Raw genomic sequence first — 24,735 nt, 5'->3', positions numbered from 1 at the left:
ATAACCATAGGAGGTGAAAGTGGACTTTGCCCATGTCTCATCGTGATATTATTGGTATGGGGCTGCATGCATTTCGACATTTGTGTGACCTTATTGAACGATTTGGTGGGCTGAAACCTACAAAACATGTGACTATTGAGGAACAAGTCGCAAAGGGTCTCTTTACTTGTAGGGGTGTCAAACGGGTCGGGCCGACATGGCACGACACGGGCACGACACGGTTAAATGTGGCACGGCACGGGCACGGTTGTGCCCTGGCACGGCACGACACGGCTCGGTTTTAGTGGGCACACGGACTGACACGGGGCACGGAAGTGGGCAGGCACTGCACGGGCACGGCACGGTAGTTGAATGGGCACGGCACGGCACGACACGACACGGTTCTAGCCGGGCACGGGCCCGACACGGTAGTTGAATGGGCATGGCACAACATGGTTTTGGCTGGGCACGACACGACACGGTTCTAGCCTGGCACAACACAAGGCACGGGAAAAAAGTTATTAATTTGACTTGTGACTCATGAATATAATGTGATTAAATGACAATAATTTTAATTACAAAACAAGGCATTTTAGTTTCATAATTTATAAAAAAAATAAGCTTTTAAATTGGAACAACTAAAAATAAATAAGGAAAAAACTAATTTTTTTAAAAAAAATCCTCCATGTGATTCAAACCCAAGTCCTATGGAACTTGGGTTTGAAGCACGGCCCGTTTGACACCTCTAAATGGGCACGGCACGATTAAAAACGGCAATCAAGTGAAACAAGCACGTCACGAAGCACGACACGATTAAAAAATAGGCCAACATGGCACGACACGATTTAAGTAAATGCGCCCAGCCGGCACGATTGAAAATGGCACTACAAGATTAAAAAACGGGCCAGCATGGCACGATACGATTTAAGTAAATGAGTCCAGCCCGGCACGACATGATTGAAAAATGGCACGACAAGACACGATTAAAAAACGGGTCGGCACAGCACGACACGATTTAAGTAAATGGGCCCGACCCGGCACAACACGATTGAAAAACAGCACGGCACGACACGACACGATTTAAGTAAATGGGCACGGCACGGCACGGCACGACACGATTTAAGTAAACGGGGACGGCACGGCATGACACGAAGCACGGTTGGCACGGAAGTTGAATGGCACGGCACAGCACGACACGCACGTTTGACACCTCTATTTACTTGTTATCACACAGTGCAACAAATAGTGAAGTTTCTTTTATCTTCCGGCGCTCTGGTGAAACAATAAGTCCATTTTCATAGATTCTTAAGAGCTTTGATATCAATGGAAGAATACTTTCTTAAGCAACCTGAACGCTCACAAGTTCCTTTGAAAATATCAAGTAGTAACCGGTTCTACCCATATTTTAAGGTAACAAGTATGTACTCAGATGTTAAACTTTCAATGGAACATTGCCTACAAACTTTTACTTAAAGATAAAGTGTTTTGATATTTATATTAGGCTTGTGTTGGGACACTTGATGGAACACATGTTGGTGTCAAAGTCTCTAACAAGGATGCGCCAAGATATCGCGGTAGAAAAGGCTACCCGATACTAAATGTTCTAGCTGCTTGTACATTTGACTTGAGGTTCACTTATGTCCTACCTGGATGGGAGGGGACTGCATCTGATTCAAGGATAAATAAAAATGCACTTACAAGAGAAGATAAGCTCAGAATTCCCAAGGGTAATTCATTCTTAGATGAATTCCAATTTTTTCAAACATTACACTATAGTATTGTAGTGATGCATTTTTTTTTAATAGGAAAATACTATCTTGTTGATGTTGGATACATGTTAAGGAGCAGGCTTAATGCTCCTTATAGAGGTGTGCGTTATCACTTGAAAGAGTACTCCAAATGTCCACCAAAAAATGCTCGCGAATTGTTTAACCTTCAACATGCTTCTTTACGCAACGCAATTGAGAGAGCATTTGGTGTGGTGAAGAAGCGGTTCCCTATTATAGGAAACACTCATCCTAATTACTCCGTTGACACACAATCTGATATCATTCTAGCTTGTTGCATTATACATAACTTTTTGATGGGTGTGGATCAGGATGAAGAACTTATTGCTGAAGTAGATCGAGAACTTGAAAGGCGACCTGTACCGAGAAATGAGGAGCAAGCACCAATGGATAATGATGAAGACGCAAAACGAGGAGAACTCATAAGGAATATGATCGCAGCTAACATGCGTTCCGACTATGTAACCAATGGAGATTGATAATCAAGTACTTGCATGTTTCTATTAATTGCATGTCACAGATTTTTTGGAGCTGAATGTATTTTCTTCTTGCAAGTGTTTTTGTATGGAGAACTTTGCTACCTTGTATGCAGTTTTTATTTGTCATTGCTGAATGCATATCTCTTAATTAACCCTTGTTTTCTTTACTTTTTTTTTTTTTTTTGGTCAAACGGAATTTTCTTGTTTTCATTACTTGTACTTGCGGCAATACTTGTAGATTTTCAATGGGTAAGAAAAAACTAACCAATGAGGATGGTAAGAAGGTTGAGAGGTTTATGTGGACACATCAAATGGATCGATGTTGCACTGATTGATGCTCTATACAACCAACACGTAGAAGGAAATAGGGTGAATCAAACATTTACAACGCTTGCTTATGATAACATTCTAAAGGAACTGCGGGAGGCATTCAACATGGAAATGGAATTGGATAAGACCAATTTTTGCCTCGTAAAGAAGCAAGGAAGGAAGTCGTATTTGAAAAGAAAGGTTATATTGGGAAAATTTTATACTGCACTCTCTTTTCTTTTCTCCCATATTGTCCAGCCAAATAAAATTTGTGTGAAATGATGAGAAACCATTTTCTTTTCTATTTGTCCATCCAAATGAGATGGTGAGAAACCACACTCCTTTCTTTTCGATCTTTTCTCATTAGTAGGGGAGAAAATACCCCATTCTTTTCTTTTCTCACCCGCCCATCCAAATGGGCTGTTATTGAAATTAGTTGTGCATTATCATTCTCAATACGGAAGAAAGGTTCAAGACTTTGGCGAAAAAGGCATGCTTCTCGAAAAACGGAGAAATAGTCAATGCACAAAGTCAAGCTGCTTTCTAATTCTTCCATCCACGTCATGGCCGGCCCAACAGCTTTGTTTGGATCTGATCGATGCACATTAATTCCATAACTCGGAACGCGGTCTTGCCCGAACTGCCGTTTGTAGACTCCTTGTGTGTTTTGTTTATTCGTCCACACGAGCGTTGACCTGAGCAAAAATGAACCCCTATATTCCATCGTAAGTCGTAACCATCCACCATTCAACATTCTTCTTTCTTTTTTTTCCTTGGTAAACCAGTTCAACTGTTCAAGACTCTTCTTTTTTTCATTTTATTTAGTCTCAGTACACCGGTCCAACACTCCTCACATACTCCTAGCCCCTAGTAGTTCACCGGATAAATTGATAAACCGAACATTTCCGGCCCACCAAGCGTAACCTATGGTTTCTTGGTCTCGGCCAGTTAAAGCTAAAGTTTCATTAAAGAGCGTTTCCACGGAATAGAACCTCGTCGGGGAAATCAGGTTTCTTTTTTTTGAACAAAGAATATATTTCTTCTTCCTTTTTCGCTTCGCTCTTCGCATTGAAAGAACAGATAAAAAAACATCCCTCTCCGGCAAAAATGGTCCTCTGTTATATTTACTAAGAAGAAGAAGCAGCAGCCCACGTTGAGAAATGACCGGTCCCCGGCCGCTGTTACTCGCCCTCCTGTCCTCCGTTCTCCTGGTGGTTCTCACCTTGGCGTTGGTTCTTCCGTCAACCATTAAATTCAAACCGCCGCAACTTATCCACTTCTCGACCTTCCAACAACAACCACTGGAAATAACGCCTCCCAATCCCACTCCGACGGCGGAACCATGTCCACCACCAGCGAAGGCGACCCGAAACCCAAGGGCCGATGCTGAAAAAAGTTCCGAAAAACCAGGCCCTTATCACAATTGGGAACACTTCAATGCCGACTACAACGAAATGATGCAAAACTTGAAGATTTACACATACCCAGATGTACACAAGAAGAGCTCCCCATTTTCAAACATTTTCCTTCCTCAGCCAGACGCGAAGAAGCTCGGGAATTACTACAGCGAGCACGCGTTCAAGACCGCGCTCCTCTCGAGCCCCTTGCTGACGTCTCGGCCGGAGGAGGCCCACTTCTTCTACATGCCTTTCTCCATCAACCTGATGCGCCTCGACCGCCGGCTGCACTCGGCGGAGTCCATAAAGAAATTCGTGGCCCGGTACGCGGACAGGATCAGCTCGGAGTTCGCGTTCTGGAACGCCTCGGGAGGCGCCGACCACCTGTACGTGTGCTGTCATTCCATCGGCCGCGACGCGGCTTCGAACCACGAGGGATTGCGCAACAGCGCGATTCAGGTCACTTGCTCCTCCAGTTACTTTCAGAGGCTGTATGTTTCCCATAAGGATGTGACGCTGCCGCAGGTTTGGCCCCGGCCCGATCTTGACCGAGCCTCGACGAATCCTCCGGATAAGAGGTATATGGTTTTACTTGTTACGTGAGTCCTCTTGCTTTTCTTGCATTCTTTCAAGGCACATCAAAATTTGCCCATTGGTACACACCACTCCAACGGGCAAATTCAAATCTAAGCATGAATTGGATTAAAAAAGAGAGAGTCATAGATGGAATAGTTGTAAGTTTGAGAGAGAGAAAATGACCTTGTAAACTTTGGGTAAGGATTTGAGTCACCTTTCATTTTGGTTAAAACATTAGGTAAAACTCAATTTGATATGGATTTGAATCAAGGGCTGGAGTAAGATTTAGGGAGTTCTATTCAAATTTGGGTTCTAAGTTTAAGAATGGGTAAGGGTAGAGCATCTCCCGCTCTTACCCGTTTCTTCACTCAAAACTCAAAATTTGAATAGCAACTCCCTAAAACTCACTCTAATCCTTGTACTGAATTGAGTTTTGCTAAAAAAAAATTATCTAATCGAGAGAGATTGAAATCTTTGCTCAAATTTTAGAAGGCTATGTGTGCCAATCAAATTTACAACTTTGCCATTAATAAAGTATTTGCTCAAGTTTATGCTTAAGTTTCAGTTCTTCATTGGAGAACGTTTGAGCAATGGCTAAAGATGCTCTTAGCAGTTCCAGTAATTCGTATTCATTTTTCCTTATGATATTGCCTTTCGAGTCCCTCTACTTGTGAGAAAGGAAAGAGAAAAAGGAATGATTCGGTCAGAAACAAGATGGAAAAAATATAAAATTCATCTTTTTTTCTCATCATTTATCACCATTTTCAAATAATTTCGGACTAGTATGATCTTTCTTTCGCAAATGTGATGGACTTATCAAGTTCTCAATTATCATCAAGCAAACCTACCTGACCGTGTACCACAAACCAGTGTTTGGTTAGGACTCAAGGACTCAAAGGTGGGCTTTAGGGGGTCAGGGCCACCCAAATTTGGAAAAACGTATAATTACCAACCGAATTGAGGAAAAACATAGATTCTCCTGATTTCTATCCAAAGGCCAATCGGAAATTGATAAATTGAATTATGAAATTGCAAAACAAAATTTTGGAATTGGATTAATACTTCCAATTGAATAATAGGTCAAGGATCCATGGATGAAGATAGAAAAGTAGATTTCTAATTGTAACTAAATCTTCAATTTTTGATTTGTAAAGAAGAAATTGAAGCAAAATAGTTATTAAACGATGACTTTGGTTTTCTAGAGACATCGAAATACTGTTTTAGCTCAGTGGAAACAAAGTCCTTTTTCCTTCAGATTCTTCAAATAGAACTAGAGAACGAAAGATTTTGTTACGTACAAGACTAATAAACATGTTGGGCTGCCTAATTTGTCAAATACAAAAGTAATTTAAAAAGAGTTACAAACTTGAACCGCTTTTTCACACGTTTCTTTCTCTCTTAGGACAACCGGCCCACTGCTCATCTCTCTCTCATACCACGAAAAGAAAAACTCAGCCACTTACCTCAATTTCTCTCTCCATTGGGTATTATTAATTTTATATTAAACTTGTTACTGTTATGGCCTCTACATATACGAAATTCCGGTTCCATCCTGATTAGGAGACACTTCACATGGCAAACATTTTGATTCCTTTTGTATGACTGCCTACCAACTATGGCTCAGAAGAGGATTGCAACCCCCAAACAACTCCAATCATTTGTTTACTACTTTTGGTAAACTCAACACTTTTTTGACACTTGAGGCCACAAGATGAAACACATTCTAAGCCTAAGAAGAACTGGTTTCACAGCTTTGTTTAGTCTTTAAATAAGATATTTGTCAACTGTATGATCGATCAGAAGCAAAATTCGTACATATTGATTCCCGCTGGTCAATGGTGAGATTGGTTTCCTAGGATTAATTGAGGTGTGTGAAACCTGGTCCAGATATCTGATTATTATAAAAATAAAAAAAAGAAAAAGAAAAGAAAGAAATGGTTACCGATACAATGATATTTATTCCCTCTTCCTTTGGAGACTTCGAATTTTCGAATGACGTGTTAGATGATATAAGTAAAAGTGATCTATGATGCAGAACAATTTGTTTAAACTGGTGTGTGAAAATTTTCCCCTGGTTTTGATTGAATGCAACTGATATGTTACCTAGACATCGGTGTTCAAGGTATGGAGCGTATGGGTCTTAGATTTAATTCGTGTTGTGTCGCATTTCATTATCTACGATGAAAATCTTCTGCGTGTGATACATAGAATATAAAAAGTATAGATAGATGTTTTAACAGGATCTCCGGCCTGCCGCATCCTGTTTTTTGAATTAAGTTAGCGTTGGCGTAGCCGTTGCCATGCTACTGAGTCCATGTTTAGAATCTTTAGACACAACGGGAGCCTGCACTTCTGTCGAAGGGGGAAAAAAAATACTACCCCTCTCTAGCTTGCCTATTCACAATAACAAGACTTGCCTCAATGCTCTGAATTTGAAATGTGGTGTTCTGCCTTTCTGATCAAACCCATTCCTTTGCTATAAAATGCAGGAACAAACTGGTTTTCTTTGCTGGGCGCGAGCAAAATGCTCGTGTTCGAGAAAAATTAATAGCTTTATGGGGAAAAGATGCTTCCATGGACATCTTTTCTAATAATCGATCTTTCCCTTACGAAGAAGGATTTCGAAGGAGCAAATACTGCCTAAGCGTCAAAGGTTATGAGGTAAATACTGCAAGGGTCAGCGATGCCATACATTTTGGTTGCATCCCTGTTATAATCTCCGACTACTATGACCTCCCGTTTACTAACGTATTGGACTGGCGCAAGTTCTCGATTATCATCAACGAAGAGGACGTTGGAATTTTGAAGAAAATATTGCTGTCGATATCCGAAGAAACGTACCTCACCATGTACAACAACCTGTTTTTGGTTAGGAGACACTTTTCATGGCATGCACCTCCTAGAAGTTTTGATTCCTTTTATATGACCACCTACCAATTATGGTTGCGAAGAGGATTGCATCGGTTGTCTCACTAGCCTTCCATCCTTGCCATGAGTCGACGACTGACGCCTGATATTCCGGTTGGATGATCTGTCCAATGAAGTAGGTATAAAAATCAAATGAGTAACTCAAGTCTTCTGGCGGATCAAAAAAAAACTCAAAGTCTTCTGTTGTTCTCTTGACTCATTTTGTACTCAGCCGAATCCCAAAGTTTTTTTCTCTCCACCGTTGGATGTCTTAAGTTAAGAGGCGGCGCCTCTTCATGAAAAGTCTCACGCGATCATCACAGGGACAATTCTCTCAGAGAATTCGGATCCGTTCTTTTGATGCCCTATGCTAGGCTCTGTACCCATGTTCTTGTTATGGTTTCCACAATTATGTGCTCCATGTAATTGTTTTATACTTGTCTCATTCTTCATAATATAGTACATGGGAATAAATAGGGTTCTATTCTGTACAATTCCAGCAGTTTTTTTTTTTTTTGTTTTGTTTTCCCGAATCCTTTCATCATAATGTTTGATTTTGAATTTGAATAGAACTTTTGTTACATCCGCTAGTTGCTCCTTTACTTTATTACCCATTTTGTATTACGACTCAATTTGATTTGTCTGAAATTAGACCAATGGATTTCTTCTTCACTCATCATTCGAGTACTAGCAGCAAAGGTATGCTCATGGTCAAATTCAGTGCAGACAATATGAAAGAAATATTAAATGTTACCAAAAGAAATACAACATTTTAGTTTATTTTTCGAACCCCAAGTTTCACTTGAACCCCTAAAATCTCAGTGAAGCGCATGAGATCGACACCAAACCCTAGAACCTAGTAGTACTTTTAAGTTTTAAGATGCACCATAGTTTCAGTGGTGAGACACCAAACCCACAATAAGGCCCCGTTCCGATTTCTTAAAAATTGAACTTTTAGAAAAAAAAATTAATTTTAAGCTCAAAGATTATGTATTTATGCAAATAATTTTTCTGCCAATATGGATCTTGTTTGATTGATCTCATTGAGATCTTTTAAATGGGACGTACTCCCTCTCTTTTCTTTTTTATAACCGGACGTCCGTGCCAATTTGCGTGCACCTCGACTAATTTGAGAACTCTAAAGATAACAACCAGGCACCATAAGTACTCCTTGGTCTGCCGTGCCAGTCACAATTTCAGAATTAGGAATTCACCCTTTTTTTCCCCTTTGGAATCCAAAAATGCAAAAGTTCCCCTTCGCTTTAGATTTCTGAATTTGTTTTGTTAGAGCAATTCTTTGATGATGATACTTTGATGTTCTGTTGAGAATTGAGAAACTGGAAAGGCTAATCACCAACCTAGGGGGCATGCTGTGCACTAGGACCTCCTTTGATAACTGCGATAGATGGGGTGGGATTTGTAATGAGATGAGATTAGGATGAGATTCGTAATGAGATTGGATCAATAGTGAGGTTGTTAAATCATTCTCTCTTGTTTGTTTTGCACATGATTGGATGATGAGATTACTAATACCATATTTGTTTTGGTCTGGATGGGATAAGATTACATCGTAATTTCCTTTTATACCCTTTAACAATAAAATAATAATTTACAGTGAGGTTAAATAAAAACAAAAGCAAGTTTTAAGAAAAAAAGGGTAATTTCAATAGTATGTATCGAGAACGTTTGGGAAATTAGGGGCTATAAGCATGGGATCATGTGAAGCATGGGATATAAGCTTTGAGGAATTTGGAAATTAGTTATTTTCAGCATGGATATTTTGGTAACTGAGCAAGGGAGACCCAGGATGGAATTGCTAATACCTGGTGCTTGGTGGGATTCCTAAATCCACCCATTTGGCCGGATTGATAGTCCCATCGGCTTCATAATCCGATAACCACTAGCAAAACCAAACGTAGTGTTAATGGCCCCACGGGATTGCTAATCCCATCCCATGAGCTAAGAGACTTATCAAACAGGCCCTAGGTGCTAACATAATGTTGTGCAATCTCAACCGTCCAAAAGTATGTTTTGGATGAATCATTGATTATTGAGACGGAGGGTCCGGATGGTGCATAACACGCCATTCGGATTCAAATTTCACTAATGGATTTGAATTAAAAAGTTGAGTGACTTGTTTTTGTTCTTACTCAATTTTTTTTTTTGCATTTGTTTGTGTTGCGTCAAATTTTTGTGACTTATTGATTCGTCTCAACGAAATGAATCAGAAAAGTATTTTTTTTTTATCGAAACTCATAATTTTTTGAATAAAGACAAAAATAAGTCAATAATACAACTTTTTTTTACTTATCTTTGTCTTTTTTTTATAAAATTAAGAGTTTCGATCAAAATTTGTTTACTTTTTTTCAATTCTTCTCACTGAGACGAATCAATAAGTTATAAATTACAAAAACTTGACGTAAAACTAACAAATTCAAAAAAAAAAAAAAAAGAGAATAAAGACAAAAAAATTACTATTCTACTTTTCGATCCAAATCAATAATGGCCGGCAGTGGCAGGTATTTTTTGGCAAGAGAAGCCAGTAGTATTATGGCCAACACATCCAACATCTTCTTTGTCCTAAAGTGGGTGGAATTTGTAGGATGCTTTCGGCCATACCAACTTACACATTCATTCACATTCACACATCCACACTCACAATAAAAATGGACCCCGCATACATTATACATTCAGTATGTGTAGACTTCACCTTTATTGTGAATATGAGTATGTGAATGAATGTATAAATGGGTATGGTATTAGAATTTTCCAAATCCTATTGGATGAAATAGTCAGTTTCGGGCGGCAAACCCCCTTTTTGTACTTATTATAGTACTTGTCAAACAATGTGAATGAAAAAAGTAGTAGTAGTACTCTAGAATAAATACTTTTCGCAAAAGAAGAAAACGAAACAAAAAGCTACGGACACGAACTCATTATCCACTAGTTCACGTTCACACATGTTTCGCACAGGCGGCCTTTGGGGCCTAGATTTGCTCTTTTACTACTATTTCCGTTTAGAAAAGTTGGAAAACTTTTTTCCGGAATCTGGCTAGAATTATTCAAATCATCTTACTTATTACAGTTTTGTCAGCCTAATTAATTCAAGATTGGGATAGGATCTTGTCGGATTTCTAGAGGAAATTACTTCATGCTACTGTTAGAGCGTCTCCATCAGCTTAATCATTTTTCTAAAAGTCATTTTGGGCAGGAAAAGTGTGTTAGGCAGCCACTAAATTTGTAGTCTACCTAACAGCCTCTCAACACCCCTAGGCATTTAGAATAAAGTAAGGGCATCAAAGTAAACCATCTCTCCCTTTGTCGTTATCCCCGAAATCTTGAAACTCACCCATCGGAAACACAGAAATCCACCGACCGGAAACCACCTTTTAGAATAAGAAGAGAGAGAGAGTGAACGGCAACTCTTGAAACCCATCAATAGGAACCACATCTCTCTCTCTCTCTCAAATTGAAAAACCCACAAATCAAACCGAAACAAAAAATCAAACCTCTGATGAAACCACAGAATTGAAAAAAATCATAGATCGGAAATCATAGAATTGAAAAATCCACAAATCAAACCCCTTGAAAACCCCACAAAAATAAAACCTCCGATGATTACGAGGTAGGGCTATTCACGGTCGAAGTTGTTCTCCGGCGATGACGCTGCAGCGGAGAGAGTGGTACTGCTGACCGACGATGACGTTGCAGTAGGAATCGAAGCAAGCGAGCTCAAAAAAGCTCGCCTCACCCAGCAAGGGACTGGAGCCGAGGTTAAACTGGAGACCTCTCAAGAGAGGCTGTTGGGTCTGTGTTTTCCCCCCTTTTGTCGCCATTTTGTTGAATATTGTGTTTTGGCTAGGCTGGTGGAGATGCTCTTACGCTATTTTATGAGGACTTCGGGGTGGTGCTGTGTAGCAAGGTGCACAGCAGCACCGTGTTGCACGCCTCTGAGCCGTCGGATCGTGCATCCGACGGTTTGGACCTCATCTCGGCAATCAACAATATAGATGAGATCCGAGCCGTCAGAATGCACGATCCGACAGCTCAGAGGTGCGCAACATGGTGCTACGCACACTACTGCTCAGCATCATCCCCAATTCATTTTATGAGCTCTTTTAATTTGATCCATCCAATTAGATAATCAAGCTCGTTAATTATTTAGGCTGCGTTTTTGTAAACTTACAAGTTTGAAACTTATTTCGATATTTTTTTACTTTTTGTTTGGCTTTTCGTTGTAATTTTTGAGGTTAATCGTTTGTCTTAATGAGACGAATTGGAACAGTATAAAAATATGGACCGATGCTGAAAAACTAAAATTCAAATAAGATGACACTTTAGACAAATAAAAAAGCTGTTTGATACTTTTTTCGTCTTTAGTGATTTTTTTTTGGTTTCGGTGAAAGTTTTGTACTTTTTAAACTCCTCTCGTCAACATAGATGATTAATAAAAAAAACCACAAATCTAACAAAAATTCAGAAAAGACGAACAAAATGCACAGAACAAAAAAAATAATTAAGTTTACAAAAACGCAGCCTTAGAGATCGTTGAGAATAAAAACTATGCCCAAAATTACATGGTTTAGTTTTTGAACAAATATAAGGTCATAATAATCTTTTTTAGATAGTCAAATTTTGATTCAGTGTGTTGGTTTAGTTTTTTTCAAGATACAAAATGTATTCTAAAAGCATACTAATAGTAGATATTGGATCGACATAAATTTATTTTTGGATGATTGATATTTTTGACAAGTATAACACAAATTCTTATTATTAAATTAATCTAACAAAAATCCACAAGAAGTCTCGAATTGTTCAATAACTGTTAAAAAGTTTAAAAACACAGTTTTAAGAAATAATAGTATTTCAAGTCGTTGGATATGCGTGAGTTTGCATGCATTTAAATGACTTTTTACATCAGTATCCTTTTTAGCAAGATTTGCTACATCTTCGAGGAGAAAATCATATCCTATGGATGTGTTGCCATGGATTTGTCTTTTGGGTTTCTTTTTTTCGCTAATCGTGTGTTCTTTAGCTCATCATCTTGTTTGTTTTTGGCTGTTTTTCTTTCTCGTAATGACTTTATTTATCCTTATGAAGTTTTATTTTTGATGTAAAAACAAAAATTGACTATTTCCGCGGTTGTGTGCGAAAATTGTATTATAAGTTTTGCGTAATTATTCAGTGCCCCTAGCGCATCGGCACCACCACTCTCCACCATGTATTGTGGTAGGGTTCACACACTTCACATCGGTCCCACTACTATGTGTAATGTGTGGTGGATAAATAATCTATGACACAATATGATGGTGCCTCAAGGACATTGAATAATTTTTCTAGCTTCGTTTTGACCGTTGCTGATTCGCTCACATGTATTGAAATAACTGAGGGGCCCCTCAGTCCTGAAATCAGTCTTGACACGGTTATATGTCCGAAAACTTCATTGTATATTCTTGAGTTTGGTTTTGACCATTGCTGGTATGAGTCCTTCTAGAAAAACCAACGGGTTGGAGCCCGATTTTGCACTGATTGTCGTGTGGGGTACTTTGGACCCTGTACACATGATCCAAGCTGTTCAATAATTTTAAAATAACAAATCGACTGGGCTTGCGATAAATCATACCCATCCAATCTGTGCAAGTACTCGATCCAATTTTTCCATTTCTGAAAAATTGGGGAAAATAGAAACATTGGACGAAAAATAAGAAGATTGGATCGAGTACCTAAACTTATTGAATGGATCTGATTTCTCTCGGGCCCCCTCAATTTTTTATTTTAAAATTATTAAACGGCTCGGATCATCCGTACGGGGTTCGGAGTGGATCCTACACGGCAGTTGTTTCAAAATCAAGCTCCAACCCATCGGTGTCCCTAGATTTTTCGCTGATACCAACACTTACACTGCAGCGCCGCGAGACCCCTCGTACCTCCCACTCAGGCCGAGGATTTTTTCAGTGGCAGGTGGGTATCACATGGTGCCGCTCGACACATTCAAGTTGTCAAAAAATATTTCCAAATTAATGAATTATTTTTAACCCGAATAGTTCGAAACATTTTTGGATGGTCCGAATATGTCGAGTGAACATTATGTTACCCACCCAGTAATGAAAAATTTCTCCTCTCACGCCACACACTTCTCGAGAGAGAGAGAGAGAGAGAGAGAGAGAGAGGGGGATTGGGATAGGGATTGTTAAATTCAAGATTGGGATTTGGATTGTCATTTGTCAACCTAATTAAATTCAAGATTGGGATAGGATCTTCTCAGATTTCTGGAAGGAACTACTCCATAGTGCACGCTACTGTTACGGTATTATGAGCTCTTCTGATCTAGTTTGATAACCAAGTACGTAAATTTGACCCTAAGTAACAAGCAAAGTGGACATGAGAAAGCAACAAGTGTTTATCATAAGATCGCATGTTTGAATCCTATAGAGACCTTAGGGTCATTGGGTGTTATGCCCGATCGTTACTTTTAAAGTTTCAAAATTAGTTGAGATGTGCGCAAATTGACTCGAACATTCGGTTATCAAAAAAATTAGTCATCCAGAATGAAAATTATTTCAAAACTATATTGCTTAGCTATCAGCAAATATAAGGTCACATAGTAATACTACATCTAAAGGTCTCAAGTTCAATTTCTTCTTGTTAATAATTCTTGGGATATCATCAATTTACACGTGTAAAAAGGTTGTGAGAGGGACTATTATGAGGCCCCGTTCCGGAACGTAAAATAAGTACTTATTTTTTAAGAAGGTAATTTCAAGTTCAAAAATAACGTGTTTACGTAAATAATTTTCCTACCAATATAGATCTTTTTTAATAGATCTCATTAAGATTTTTAATACGGTACAAAAAAAATTAAAAATTATTTTTTATTTACATTATTTTTGAGTTTGAAAATGTGAAATAAGCTGCTTATTTTTTAAAAAGGTTTCTGGAACGGGACTTGACTAGTCTGTGATATACACAAGCATGCTTGAGATACCCGCATTACCACACAAAAAAGAAGTAATTATCAACATACACGTTTTCTAATTATTAATAAAATGAACCCAATAAAAGTTCACAAAATGTCTGCCCCTTACTACTTCTGAATTGTTATGGCTTTCTTACTTGCTACTCAGATTTGGTAGTGGCGTTTGGCAAACAATGTTTTCGGTGTTATTTTTGTGAGTTTGGTGCTAGTGTTGGTTAATCAAAGTGCATTAAGGGCTCATTCGCAAAATTGAGATTATGAGGTTTTAGATTAGAACTTGGAAAATTAGACGTCCTGTTCGGTTATTGACTTCTTTTTTTTTTGGAAAATAACTGTTTTTTTTTAGTAGAAAATTAGAGGCCGGTCCCGTTTTTTAGGTTTGGTTTGATCCCAACCCTGAAATATTTTACCGAAGCTGGAAGGCTCGGATCTATTGCATACTGACTTTTGTACCCCTCACCCTCACATTTTCTCTATTCTGCTCCTTTTCAACCCACCTTGTAGAGAGAGAGAGAGAGAGAGAGACGAACAGAGATGTGGAAGCAGTGGACTTCAAGCCGGAGGAGTACGACGATCTGATGGACAAGGACGGCGCCGTCGACACCGACACAGCTACCACGAACCACCGATGGAGCAGCGCAGACCACCACCGCCGTCTCCGTCTCCTGTCCGACGAGAATTGGTGTTCTTGTCGCCGTTTCTTGCCGCCATCGGTATCTCCGCGACCTTTCTTCTCATCGTGGTCGTCTCCCATTAAAATCTGGTTGTCTCCCATTGAGATCCAGATTTTCACATAGCTCCAGATGTTGTAATCGAACTTGATGACGACGAAATTGAACTTGATGACAACCGACGTCGGCGGCGACATGAAGATTTTGGATGTTGATCGCAACTTCCAGATTCTCCTCCTTCATCTCTAAGCTCTCTTATTTGTGCGATTCAGCTATTTGCTTCAGGTTTGTGATAATAGATTACTTGGGCGTAAAGGTCGAATGGAAATCTCAAAATTCTCAGAAAATTCACATTGTAGCATCTGACGATTATTTTCTCTCTTTGTACAAGGAAGTTTCATCAAATTCTCTTGTAAAAAGGAATTTCTCTCTTAAAACTCCATTTTCTCTCTTTTGTGGAGAAAAGAAGCAGGAACAGAGGACTACAAAAGTCTATGTCGATTCAGTCATCAATTTCCACACTCAATTAGGAAAAAGAGGATTGCAAGCAAGGTTCCTTTTTAGTGAATTATGTGTTTTTTATTTATTTATGAAAACTGTGTATTTTTTATGAGAACTGTGTATTTTTCTATGAGAACTGTGTATTTTATGTGAAAACTGTCAATGAGAACTGTGTATTTTTCTATAAGAACTGCATATTTTTTATGAGAACTGTGTATTGTTCATAAAAACTATCTATTAGAACCGTGTATTTTCTATGAGAACTATCTCTTTTATGAGAACTGTGTAGTTTAGTGTGTGGTAAGTATGTGAACTGTGTATTTTTTAGTTCACATAGCAAGTTCATGTAGTTCAATTCCCATAACCAGTTCACAAAGCTAGTTCTCTATGAGAACAGTCACTTCTCATAGAACTGATTATGAAAACTGACAGTTCTCATAGAATTGACTATGAGAATTGACAGTTCACATAGCCAGCTCTCATAAATTAGTTCACATAGCCAATTGAGTGGTTCTCATAGAACTGACTATGAGAATTGACAATTCTCATAGTCCACATAGCCAAAAGGTATTTTTGTCCAAAATAATATGGGTTACATAGCTAGTTTTTTATGAAAACTGAACAGTTCTCATAGAATTGAAAATTCTCATAGCCCACATAGCCAAGGGTATTTTTGTCCGAAATAATATGGGTCACATAGCCAGTTTTCTATGAGAATTGAGCAGTTCTCATAGAACTGATTATGAGAATTGGCAGTTCTCATAGCCCACATAGCCAAGGGTATTTTTGTCTGAAATAATATGGATCAGAAATTGATTCTAAAAATATAAATTTACTAAAAGTGGACATATACACAAAAAGTTAAGAAGAATGGACAAACTAGTAAAATTACGTGGAAAGTAAAAAAAAAAAGACCGAAAAAAAGAAGAAATATTTTTGTCAGGAGTATTTGATTCTTTTGTATGATTATGAATTTTAAAAGAAAAGAAAGAATTGACTGTCCTAAAACTTTTCGGCTAGAGTACTTCTAAACTTTTGTTTTGACCATTGCTGCTGACCCCACCTTCCCTTCCTCTCCAACTCCCCCCCTCTCCGGCCACACGCTCCCCCCGTCTCTCTCTAACACCTCCACATACTCTCTCTCTCTCTCTCTCTCTCTCTAGAGTCTAGACCTCACCAGAGAGTCCAGAACACCATCTCCAATGGCAGAAGCAACCCAACCAAACCCCACAACCGACCCACGCAGCGGCTTCTCCTCCCAAACCAAAACCTTCCACAGCCTCCGACCACCCATCCCCCTCCCTCCTCCGACCCAACCCCTCTCTCTCACCGACTACACCCTCTCTCTCCTCCACCTCTCTGTCTCCTCCCCCTCCACCACCCCCTTCCTCATCGACTCCTCCACCGGCTCCCGCCTCACCTACTCCGACTTCCTCCTCCAAACCCGCTCCCTCTCCCTCTCCCTCCGCTCCTCCTTCCCCTCCCTCTCCAAAAACAACGTCGCCCTCATCCTCTCCCCTACCTCCCTCTCCCTCCCTGTCCTCTACTTCTCTCTCCTCTCCCTCGGCGTCACCCTCTCCCCGGCCAACCCCCTCGCCTCCCCCTCCGAGTTGACTCACATGGTCCGACTCACCAAACCCGTCCTCGCCTTCACCACGTCGTCGCTCGCTCCCAAACTCCCAGCCTCCCTCCCCCTCGGCACCGTCCTGGTCGACTCGCCCGAGTTCCGAACAATGATGACGACAAACGAAAATACAAGAGATTACGGTAAAACTGAAGTAGACCAATCGGACACGGCCGCGATTTTGTATTCGTCCGGGACGACTGGACGAGTCAAGGGTGTTGAGTTAACTCACCGGAACTTCATATCCCTGATCGCGGGGTTTTACTATTTGAGGAGGGGGGAGGAGGAGGAGGAGGACGCGCCGCATCCGGTGGCGCTGAACCCGCTGCCGTTGTTCCACGTGTTCGGGTTTTTTATGCTGATTAGGGCGGCGGCGTTGGGGGAGACGATTGTGCTGATGGAGAGGTTCGATTTCGAGGGGATGCTGAGGGCGGTGGAGAGGTATAAGGTGACTTACATGCCGGTGTCGCCGCCGCTGGTGGTGGCGCTGGCGAAGTCGGAGGTGGTGGCGCGGTACGATTTGAGCTCACTTCGGGTGCTCGGGTGCGGCGGCGCGCCGCTGGGGGAGGAGGTGGCGGAGAGGTTTGGGAAGCGGTTCCCCGGGGTCGAGATAGTGCAGGTACGGGCAGTGCTACGAACACTAACAATTTGCTTAACATTGCGCATAACCTGCAACGTGACGTTCCGTCATTCGGAATTGGAATTCAAATTTAGCAATCTAATCTGACTATCAATGAAACCGTGTCTCATTTGTATGTTGTGCACAATATTGTACAAATTAGTGAGTTTATTTTGAACAAAAACACTCACTAGTGTGTGTGGGGTCCACACACCTTATCCATGATTCAAAACCCCTTCGCAAGGTTCCAATAAATTTTGTCTATATCTCATTACTTATATCTCCAAATCTTCATCAAAATCCAAACCGAATAGAGTCGAATGATTGCTGCACCACCTGTGTGCTGGCCCCCACATAAATGTAAATGTGCGTTAAGTGTTTGCGTTAACGTGTCTGTGGTGGTAGAAAAGTTGCTGAGTTGAGGAGAATTGGGGTCCGATCTCCTCCGTCCCCGAAAACTCTTGTCCCTCTTTGCTGAGGGGTTTTTCGGCCGTTGGATTGTGGTTTTATTTTGTTTAAATTCAATGGCCGGAAAACCTCTTGGCTTAGAGGCAAAGGGGTTTCAGCACAGAGGATCGGAGAATTGTGTGGAGTATAATAGGGTTTGAATCGCGTGGGATATATATGTCATTATTTTAATTTGCAGTGGTATGAACGTGCGTATCAGGTGCTTAATTCCAGAATAAGATTCAATAGTTGCTGGCTTCCTGTGTCATCCACTTTTGGAAGTTTATTAGTGCTAGTATAAGATCCCTTTATGCTAAAAGACAGCACTCCGACCTAAATTATTCTTGTAACGTATTGAAATTGGGTAATTTAGACATTTCTTGTGTAGCTAGCTGATAGTAATCGATACGATTAGTCGAGGTGCATCCGGACAATCAAGTCATTAAAAAAATTCGATATGATTACCTTTCAAAACAAAAAGGGTGAAAAGTTTGATGCAATTCAATCGTTTGTACTCGTTCCAGTTTTTGGGGTCCTAGTGCTATGTGAACACGCTTTGTTTCTGCAATGGGAGCTTTTTAATCATCCCCTATATTGTTTGGCAATCAAAACATTGTGGGGGTTGGGCTGGAGTTGGTAAGATCTAGTATGGAGCAAGTATCGAGGAGTCAAGGAATTTAGACCAAACGACAGAGTCAAAGTAGATCGATTGTATTTTTAATAAGGTAGCAGTCCTAGAAGCGAATGTGGGAGTGACTGCTTTTAGATGGCCATGCAGCGTGTTAGAACAGTTGTACGATTGCATCCTCAAATAATGTCATAAAACAACTACTCCGTGGTTCATTGCATTAATACTTAAAATCTGTATGATTTATCGAAATGTGCATAGGTGAATTGTTGAAATTCATGGAATAAGAACCCTCTGTGTTATTAACTTGTATACTTGTAATGCGCAGAATGTTGCCTTTACAGTGATGCAACTTTTGGCTGCTAATTTAGCACGGCATTGTGTCTTAGGGATATGGTCTAACTGAAACAGGAGGAGGGGCAACAAGGATGCTAGAGCCAGAGGAAACTAAGCGGCCTGCAACTGTTGGTCGCCTAGCTGAGATGATGGAAGCTAAGATAGTTGATCCTGTAACTGGAGAGGCCTTACCTCCTGGACACCGAGGAGAGCTATGGTTACGAGGGCCTAGTGTAATGAAAGGTGATGCATCTTGGGTTGGTGGTTTATTTTTGTTTTTTCTATATAATATTTCAGTCCCTCCAGATAAACAACTTCAATATATTAATGGCTGCAATATGTCACGTTATACGTTTTGTTTATAATACCCAGTTTGGTGGTTCATTTTTGTTTTCCTACGATATTGTATGCCCTCCACATTACCAACAGCATTGAATTAGTATCTCTCATTTGGAACAATGGTAAGATCCAACTGGGGTTGGCAATTTGTCCCTTACTTATTGGTGGCAACTGTTAAAGAAGAAGAATTGGTTTTCTTTGCTAAGTCTTCTTCTTTCTCGTGGATCAGCAGTACATTATTTAGTAAATAGGAGTAACTGTCAAAGAAGCACCCTTTTAAATAGAGGTTGCATGTATCTTATTGGCCTACTTTGATGCTTGAGCTCTGACTTTGCCAGTTGTAATATAGGAGTAGTAGCTTTTTGACAGTCTTACCATGTAGCACGGATGCATACACAGACATGGGCCAAAATAATTCTAAAAAAATTGGGAGACACACACGGCGGGGACACATTGATTTTTTTTTAATCATTTTTTAATTGTGCATGCTTGAATTATAACCTATTTAGATTAGGGTTCCTGCTGAATGGGTTATCCGCTGATGATGTGTGCCTATGTACGATGACATTTGTTTTATATCCCACTTTTTGGTCGTATATTTTTGAAGTACGATGACATATGTTTTATATGATGACATGTTTTATATGATTTTGTTTCATCTCAGATCAAATTAAACAATTTGAAGGATCATTAGGTCATCGTGTACTATTTAAATATGTTTAAGAGAGTTTCCCTGAATTGAAGAGGAGTGAAATACGGACAGAGGGAATAATTAAGATCCAGATAAGGGTTTACCGGTTTAGTGTAGGGAGTCCCTCATTTGGCTCATTTTTCTAGTTCCTTTTTGTGTCTGCTTACAAATTTATGAGTTCCTTTGCTGTTGTTTTTTTAATATCCTCGAATGTAAAATACAGTTATCATGATTCTTATATGGTGAGAGTGGTGCGGAATCATAGGTTATGTTGGTGACAATGAAGCAACTGCTGCAACGTTGGATGCAGAGGGCTGGTTGAAGACTGGTGATCTCTGTTACTTTGACTCTGATGGATTCCTCTATATCGTTGATAGATTAAAGGAACTGATAAAGTACAAGGCCTATCAGGTGCTGCATTGCTATTTCCTTTTTCTTTACTGGCAGCTACATTACTCTTTTACTCAGTTTTCAACCTGTAAAACATGGTTGGAAGTTGGAACTGTCATTTTACTGCCATTGAGTTGCCATCTTATACTATCTGAAAGTAAATTTGCAGGTTCCCCCGGCTGAGTTGGAACATTTGCTTCAATCAAATACAGATATTGTTGATGCTGCTGTCATTCCGTATGTACTTCATACAGCCATTTTTGTCCATTTTCAGAAAATCCAGTGTTTCTGAATTCATTCGCCTTGCAGATGCTTACAGATTACAGCTAAATGCATGCACTTGCTTCTCCTTTTTGTCATGGAAACATCATTTCCCTGTAATAAAGTAGAAAATCTTGGCCTGGATGGATACATGTGGTCTTGTTTGATCCAATAAAGTCTGGATTAAACTTGGAACTTCTGAATCTGTGATAGACTGTCTGTAGTACTTAAGAGCCCGTTCCAGAAGTGAAAAAAAGTCCTTATTTTTTAAGAAGACAATTTCAAGCTTAAAAATTATGGGCTTATTGAATTCTAAAATATATGCAATATGGATCTTATTTGAAAGATCTTAATGAGATCTTTAATACGATGAAAAAAAAATTGAAAATTTATTTTTCATTTACATTATTTTTGAGATTGAAAATGTAAAATAAGTTGCTTATTTTTTAAGAAGATTTCTGAAACGGGGCCCAGTCTGCAAGTCTGCATATTATCGAAACTCTAAGCATTTTGGTAACGGAGGAAAGTAAGAAGGCTCATATTCCTTTTTACCCCTTATTCCCTCTTACTTTTTGTCACCTGATAAACAACGCGTGATAGGTCAAGCTGCTAAAAAGGATTACAAGAAAATATTTTGAGTTATATTTGTCCAAGAATGAATATATGGTTTCCAAATAGGTACCCTTCTTTATTCTCTTAGAAATGAATATATGGTTTCCAAACAGGTACCCTCCTTTATTCTCTCTTTCCCCTTTGCAGGTCTTCCCTATTGTTCTCGGATAAGCTAATCGATACTGCCTAGCATGATTCCTATTTTTAATGGACCATGTTTTTATAACCTCTATGTTTTTCCAAATCAAGTAACCAGATTTTCTGGTTATTGAACATGCCATCTTCCTCTTTGCGGATGGGGTACCAAGCTTTTGAAGGTTTTCATCTATCTATAGTATGCTTCTCTTGTGAACTTCAAACCGCATATTCAACTTCCAAACCGAGCCTTACGTCCCAATCACATGGGGTCAGTTACATGAATCCGTTTCCTCTATTGAGCTCTGTCAAGGGCCACTTATTCACACAAACCCATGTCCCACATTATATCTCATGGGTTCTTTAGGATTTTTTGAACTCGTTATCGTGGGTTCTTGTTCCAACTCTCTTCAACCTGTGATGGGAATAAAATTTTCTTTGTTTATTGACAAACTCTTCTCAGACTTGTACTCTGTTTTCAAGTTTCCTCACAGACATCAATTGGCAGAAATAGTCAGTTGGTAACCGATAACCATTCTTTCTTCACCTGGCTTCTATTGGGACGAGGAGTGAATCATTATACATGTAGTGTTCAGTGTATGAATTTTGGGAACTTTTCTCCCCAATTTTTAACGACAAATAAGTAAATTGTTATCGTTTAAAGCCTTCATGTTGTTAGTATTTCTCCCATTTGCAGCATGTTTAACCCTTGGTTATGGTTTCTAACAAGAAAGATAGTTGGAATTGATACGTATGTTCATACACTGTAACATGAATTTGCTTGCTTTTTGAAATCAAGTTAACAAAAGATGAATTACATGCATCAGAACCCTTTGTTTTACTTCCTTTTATCTTGTTATTCTTCTTTTTTGTTCCTGCCTGTGGAATCATTTCTTGGCTCGTTTGTTTACATCCGTTTGTGTCGTCTGGAAGCAGATATCCTGATGAAGAAGCCGGGCAGATCCCAATGGCCTTTGTAGTAAGAAAACCTGGGAGCAGTATCACTGAAGCTCAAATTATGGACTTCATTGCAAGACAGGCATGTTTAATTCTGGATATGTATTGGAAGCATTGATTTAAGTTTTAAATAGTATATTAGTATCATCAATTTCAAATACACACACATGTACACAAAGTTTTCAGAGGCGAAAGCGCAAGGCGAGGCGCTTGACCCTCCATGGGGCGAGGCGTCCCGAGGCATTGAGGCGTAAGCCTTTCGATTTTTTATTTTTTAAATAATTAAATTAATAAAATAACTTAAAAATACAAAAAATGTGCAGTTCATAAAAGAGAGATCAATAAAAAGAGAGCATAAAGTAGAATATCAATTAATGACTTATTAGTACCTTATTAGTTAATAACTAATAACTAATTGAGAAACCCTATAACATCACTTTATTAGTTGTTAACTTTTTATCTTATTAACTTATAACTTTATTAGCTATTGACAGAACACATCAATTCGTCATTTAGTAAAGGAAAAAAAAAACACAATTGTTTAAAGAAAAACAGAGCCCGACTGTAGATGATGATCAACTTCAACAAGGCAGCAGAGAGAGGGGGTTTGAATTAGGAAATTACCAAAATTAGATTAGGAAAATTTCTCTCCTAAGGCTTACGCCTCACCTATCGGGGCGTAAAAGGCGACTGAGGCGTACGCCTCAGCGCGCCTAAGGAAATTAGGCGACTGCCTCTGTGGTGCATCGCCCAAATTTTCAAGCCCTGAGGCGTTTTGGCATTGCCTCACCGCCCCAATGCCCCAAGGCGAGCCTAGAAAACGCCTTTGAAAACATTGCATGTACATATATTTGTATATATAAGCATATAGTATTACGTCTGTGCCACTTGATTCTGGCTCTTTGCGTTCAGCTTAAACTACCTCCAAGCTTTGGAAGCAGAGGAAACAGAATATTAGAATTTAGACGGTGTTTCATATTGTCACTTGACATGAAACGCATGAATTCAGAAGATAAGATGGGAGGTACTGGTGATTGTCTCGGACATTTTGGGAACTTGGTTTAAGCTAGTTTTCATGTTTTATCTAGGCTCACAAATTATGGGTCACAACATTGGAATTTATTTCCTTTTAATTCGGAGCTGGGCCTAGCTAATCTTTTTAACATCCTTGCGATGATGTTGAAATCCCAAGTCAGTCTTGTGTAATTTTCCACTAGAATAGGGGAAAAACAAAAACAAGAAAGGGAAGAAAAAGATTGATGGCTAGCTGGAAGCCTGGGACTGATGGATATGCTTAAGCAATGAACAGTTGTGTATCCTGGTTTTTTAAGTTTTGGTGACCCCTACGGAGTCTCTGGAAATGAAATCATACCCAGGCCAAGCTCAAATCACCAGGCTATAGGAATCCAAAGTTCTCGCACCCTTCTTAACGAGATCGTATTTCCAAGAATGCTAGAACCAAAGTCTTGACGTTTTTTACCTGTGTCATACTCGACCAATGTTGGTTAATTTTTGAAACTTTGTGTTACAACGCTAGTTTCATGTGATGGCATTCTCTACTTGTGTTTTCCTTCAACTTATGGCAGCATTGTTACGTTTCGTTTTTCAGGTTGCGCCTTACAAGAAGATTCGACGGGTTGCATTTGTCAACTCTATTCCAAAATCTCCAGCAGGAAAAATCTTAAGAAGGGAACTGGTCGATCACGCTCTCTCTGGCACTTCATCTAGATTGTGATTCAAAGGTTACTTGTGTACTCAAATCTTAGTGAATTGCCTAGTCAGAAAATCAATTCAGCTAAACAAGTGAATTGTACGGTAAAGTCATTTTAATTTATCCACTTGTTAGTACTATATTTTCTTGGCATCACGTTTAACCGGGATTTCATTTTTTTTCCGGGAATTATAAAAGCTTGGGGTCCGACTAGGAGTGGCAGATTGAACCCAAATCTATTTATAAATCCAAACCCACCTACTAGAAAATAGATTTAACCCAGTTCATTTATTTATTAGTTGAGTTAAAATGGGTCCAACTTATTTATCCCATTTATTAATTGGATCAATTTAAATGACCCAATAAGTTATGAATATAATCTATGAAAAAAACCCTTCATCAA

General features: G+C 39.4%; 2 protein-coding genes across 2 annotated transcripts; both read left to right on the top strand.

Annotated features, from left to right (window-relative positions):
• The first annotated feature begins 3,375 nt into the window (after positions 1-3,375).
• Positions 3,376-7,918, top strand: LOC131335130 (probable glycosyltransferase At5g03795). Its single transcript, XM_058370347.1, has 2 exons — positions 3,376-4,529; positions 7,017-7,918. Exons 1-2 carry the CDS (start codon positions 3,715-3,717, stop codon positions 7,501-7,503), a joined length of 1,302 nt encoding a protein of 433 aa, XP_058226330.1. The 5' UTR covers positions 3,376-3,714; the 3' UTR covers positions 7,504-7,918.
• An 8,710-nt stretch (positions 7,919-16,628) lies between these two features.
• On the top strand, positions 16,629-24,472 carry LOC131336474 (4-coumarate--CoA ligase-like 9). Its single transcript, XM_058372331.1, has 6 exons — positions 16,629-17,825; positions 19,290-19,479; positions 20,532-20,677; positions 20,826-20,893; positions 22,601-22,703; positions 24,231-24,472. Exons 1-6 carry the CDS (start codon positions 16,785-16,787, stop codon positions 24,354-24,356), a joined length of 1,674 nt encoding a protein of 557 aa, XP_058228314.1. The 5' UTR covers positions 16,629-16,784; the 3' UTR covers positions 24,357-24,472.
• The last annotated feature ends 263 nt before the right edge of the window (positions 24,473-24,735 follow it).

Source organism: Rhododendron vialii, chromosome 8a (genome assembly GCF_030253575.1).
Source record: "Rhododendron vialii isolate Sample 1 chromosome 8a, ASM3025357v1".
Lineage (NCBI taxonomy): Eukaryota > Viridiplantae > Streptophyta > Magnoliopsida > Ericales > Ericaceae > Rhododendron > Rhododendron vialii.
This window is presented reverse-complemented; position numbering and strand designations above follow the sequence as displayed.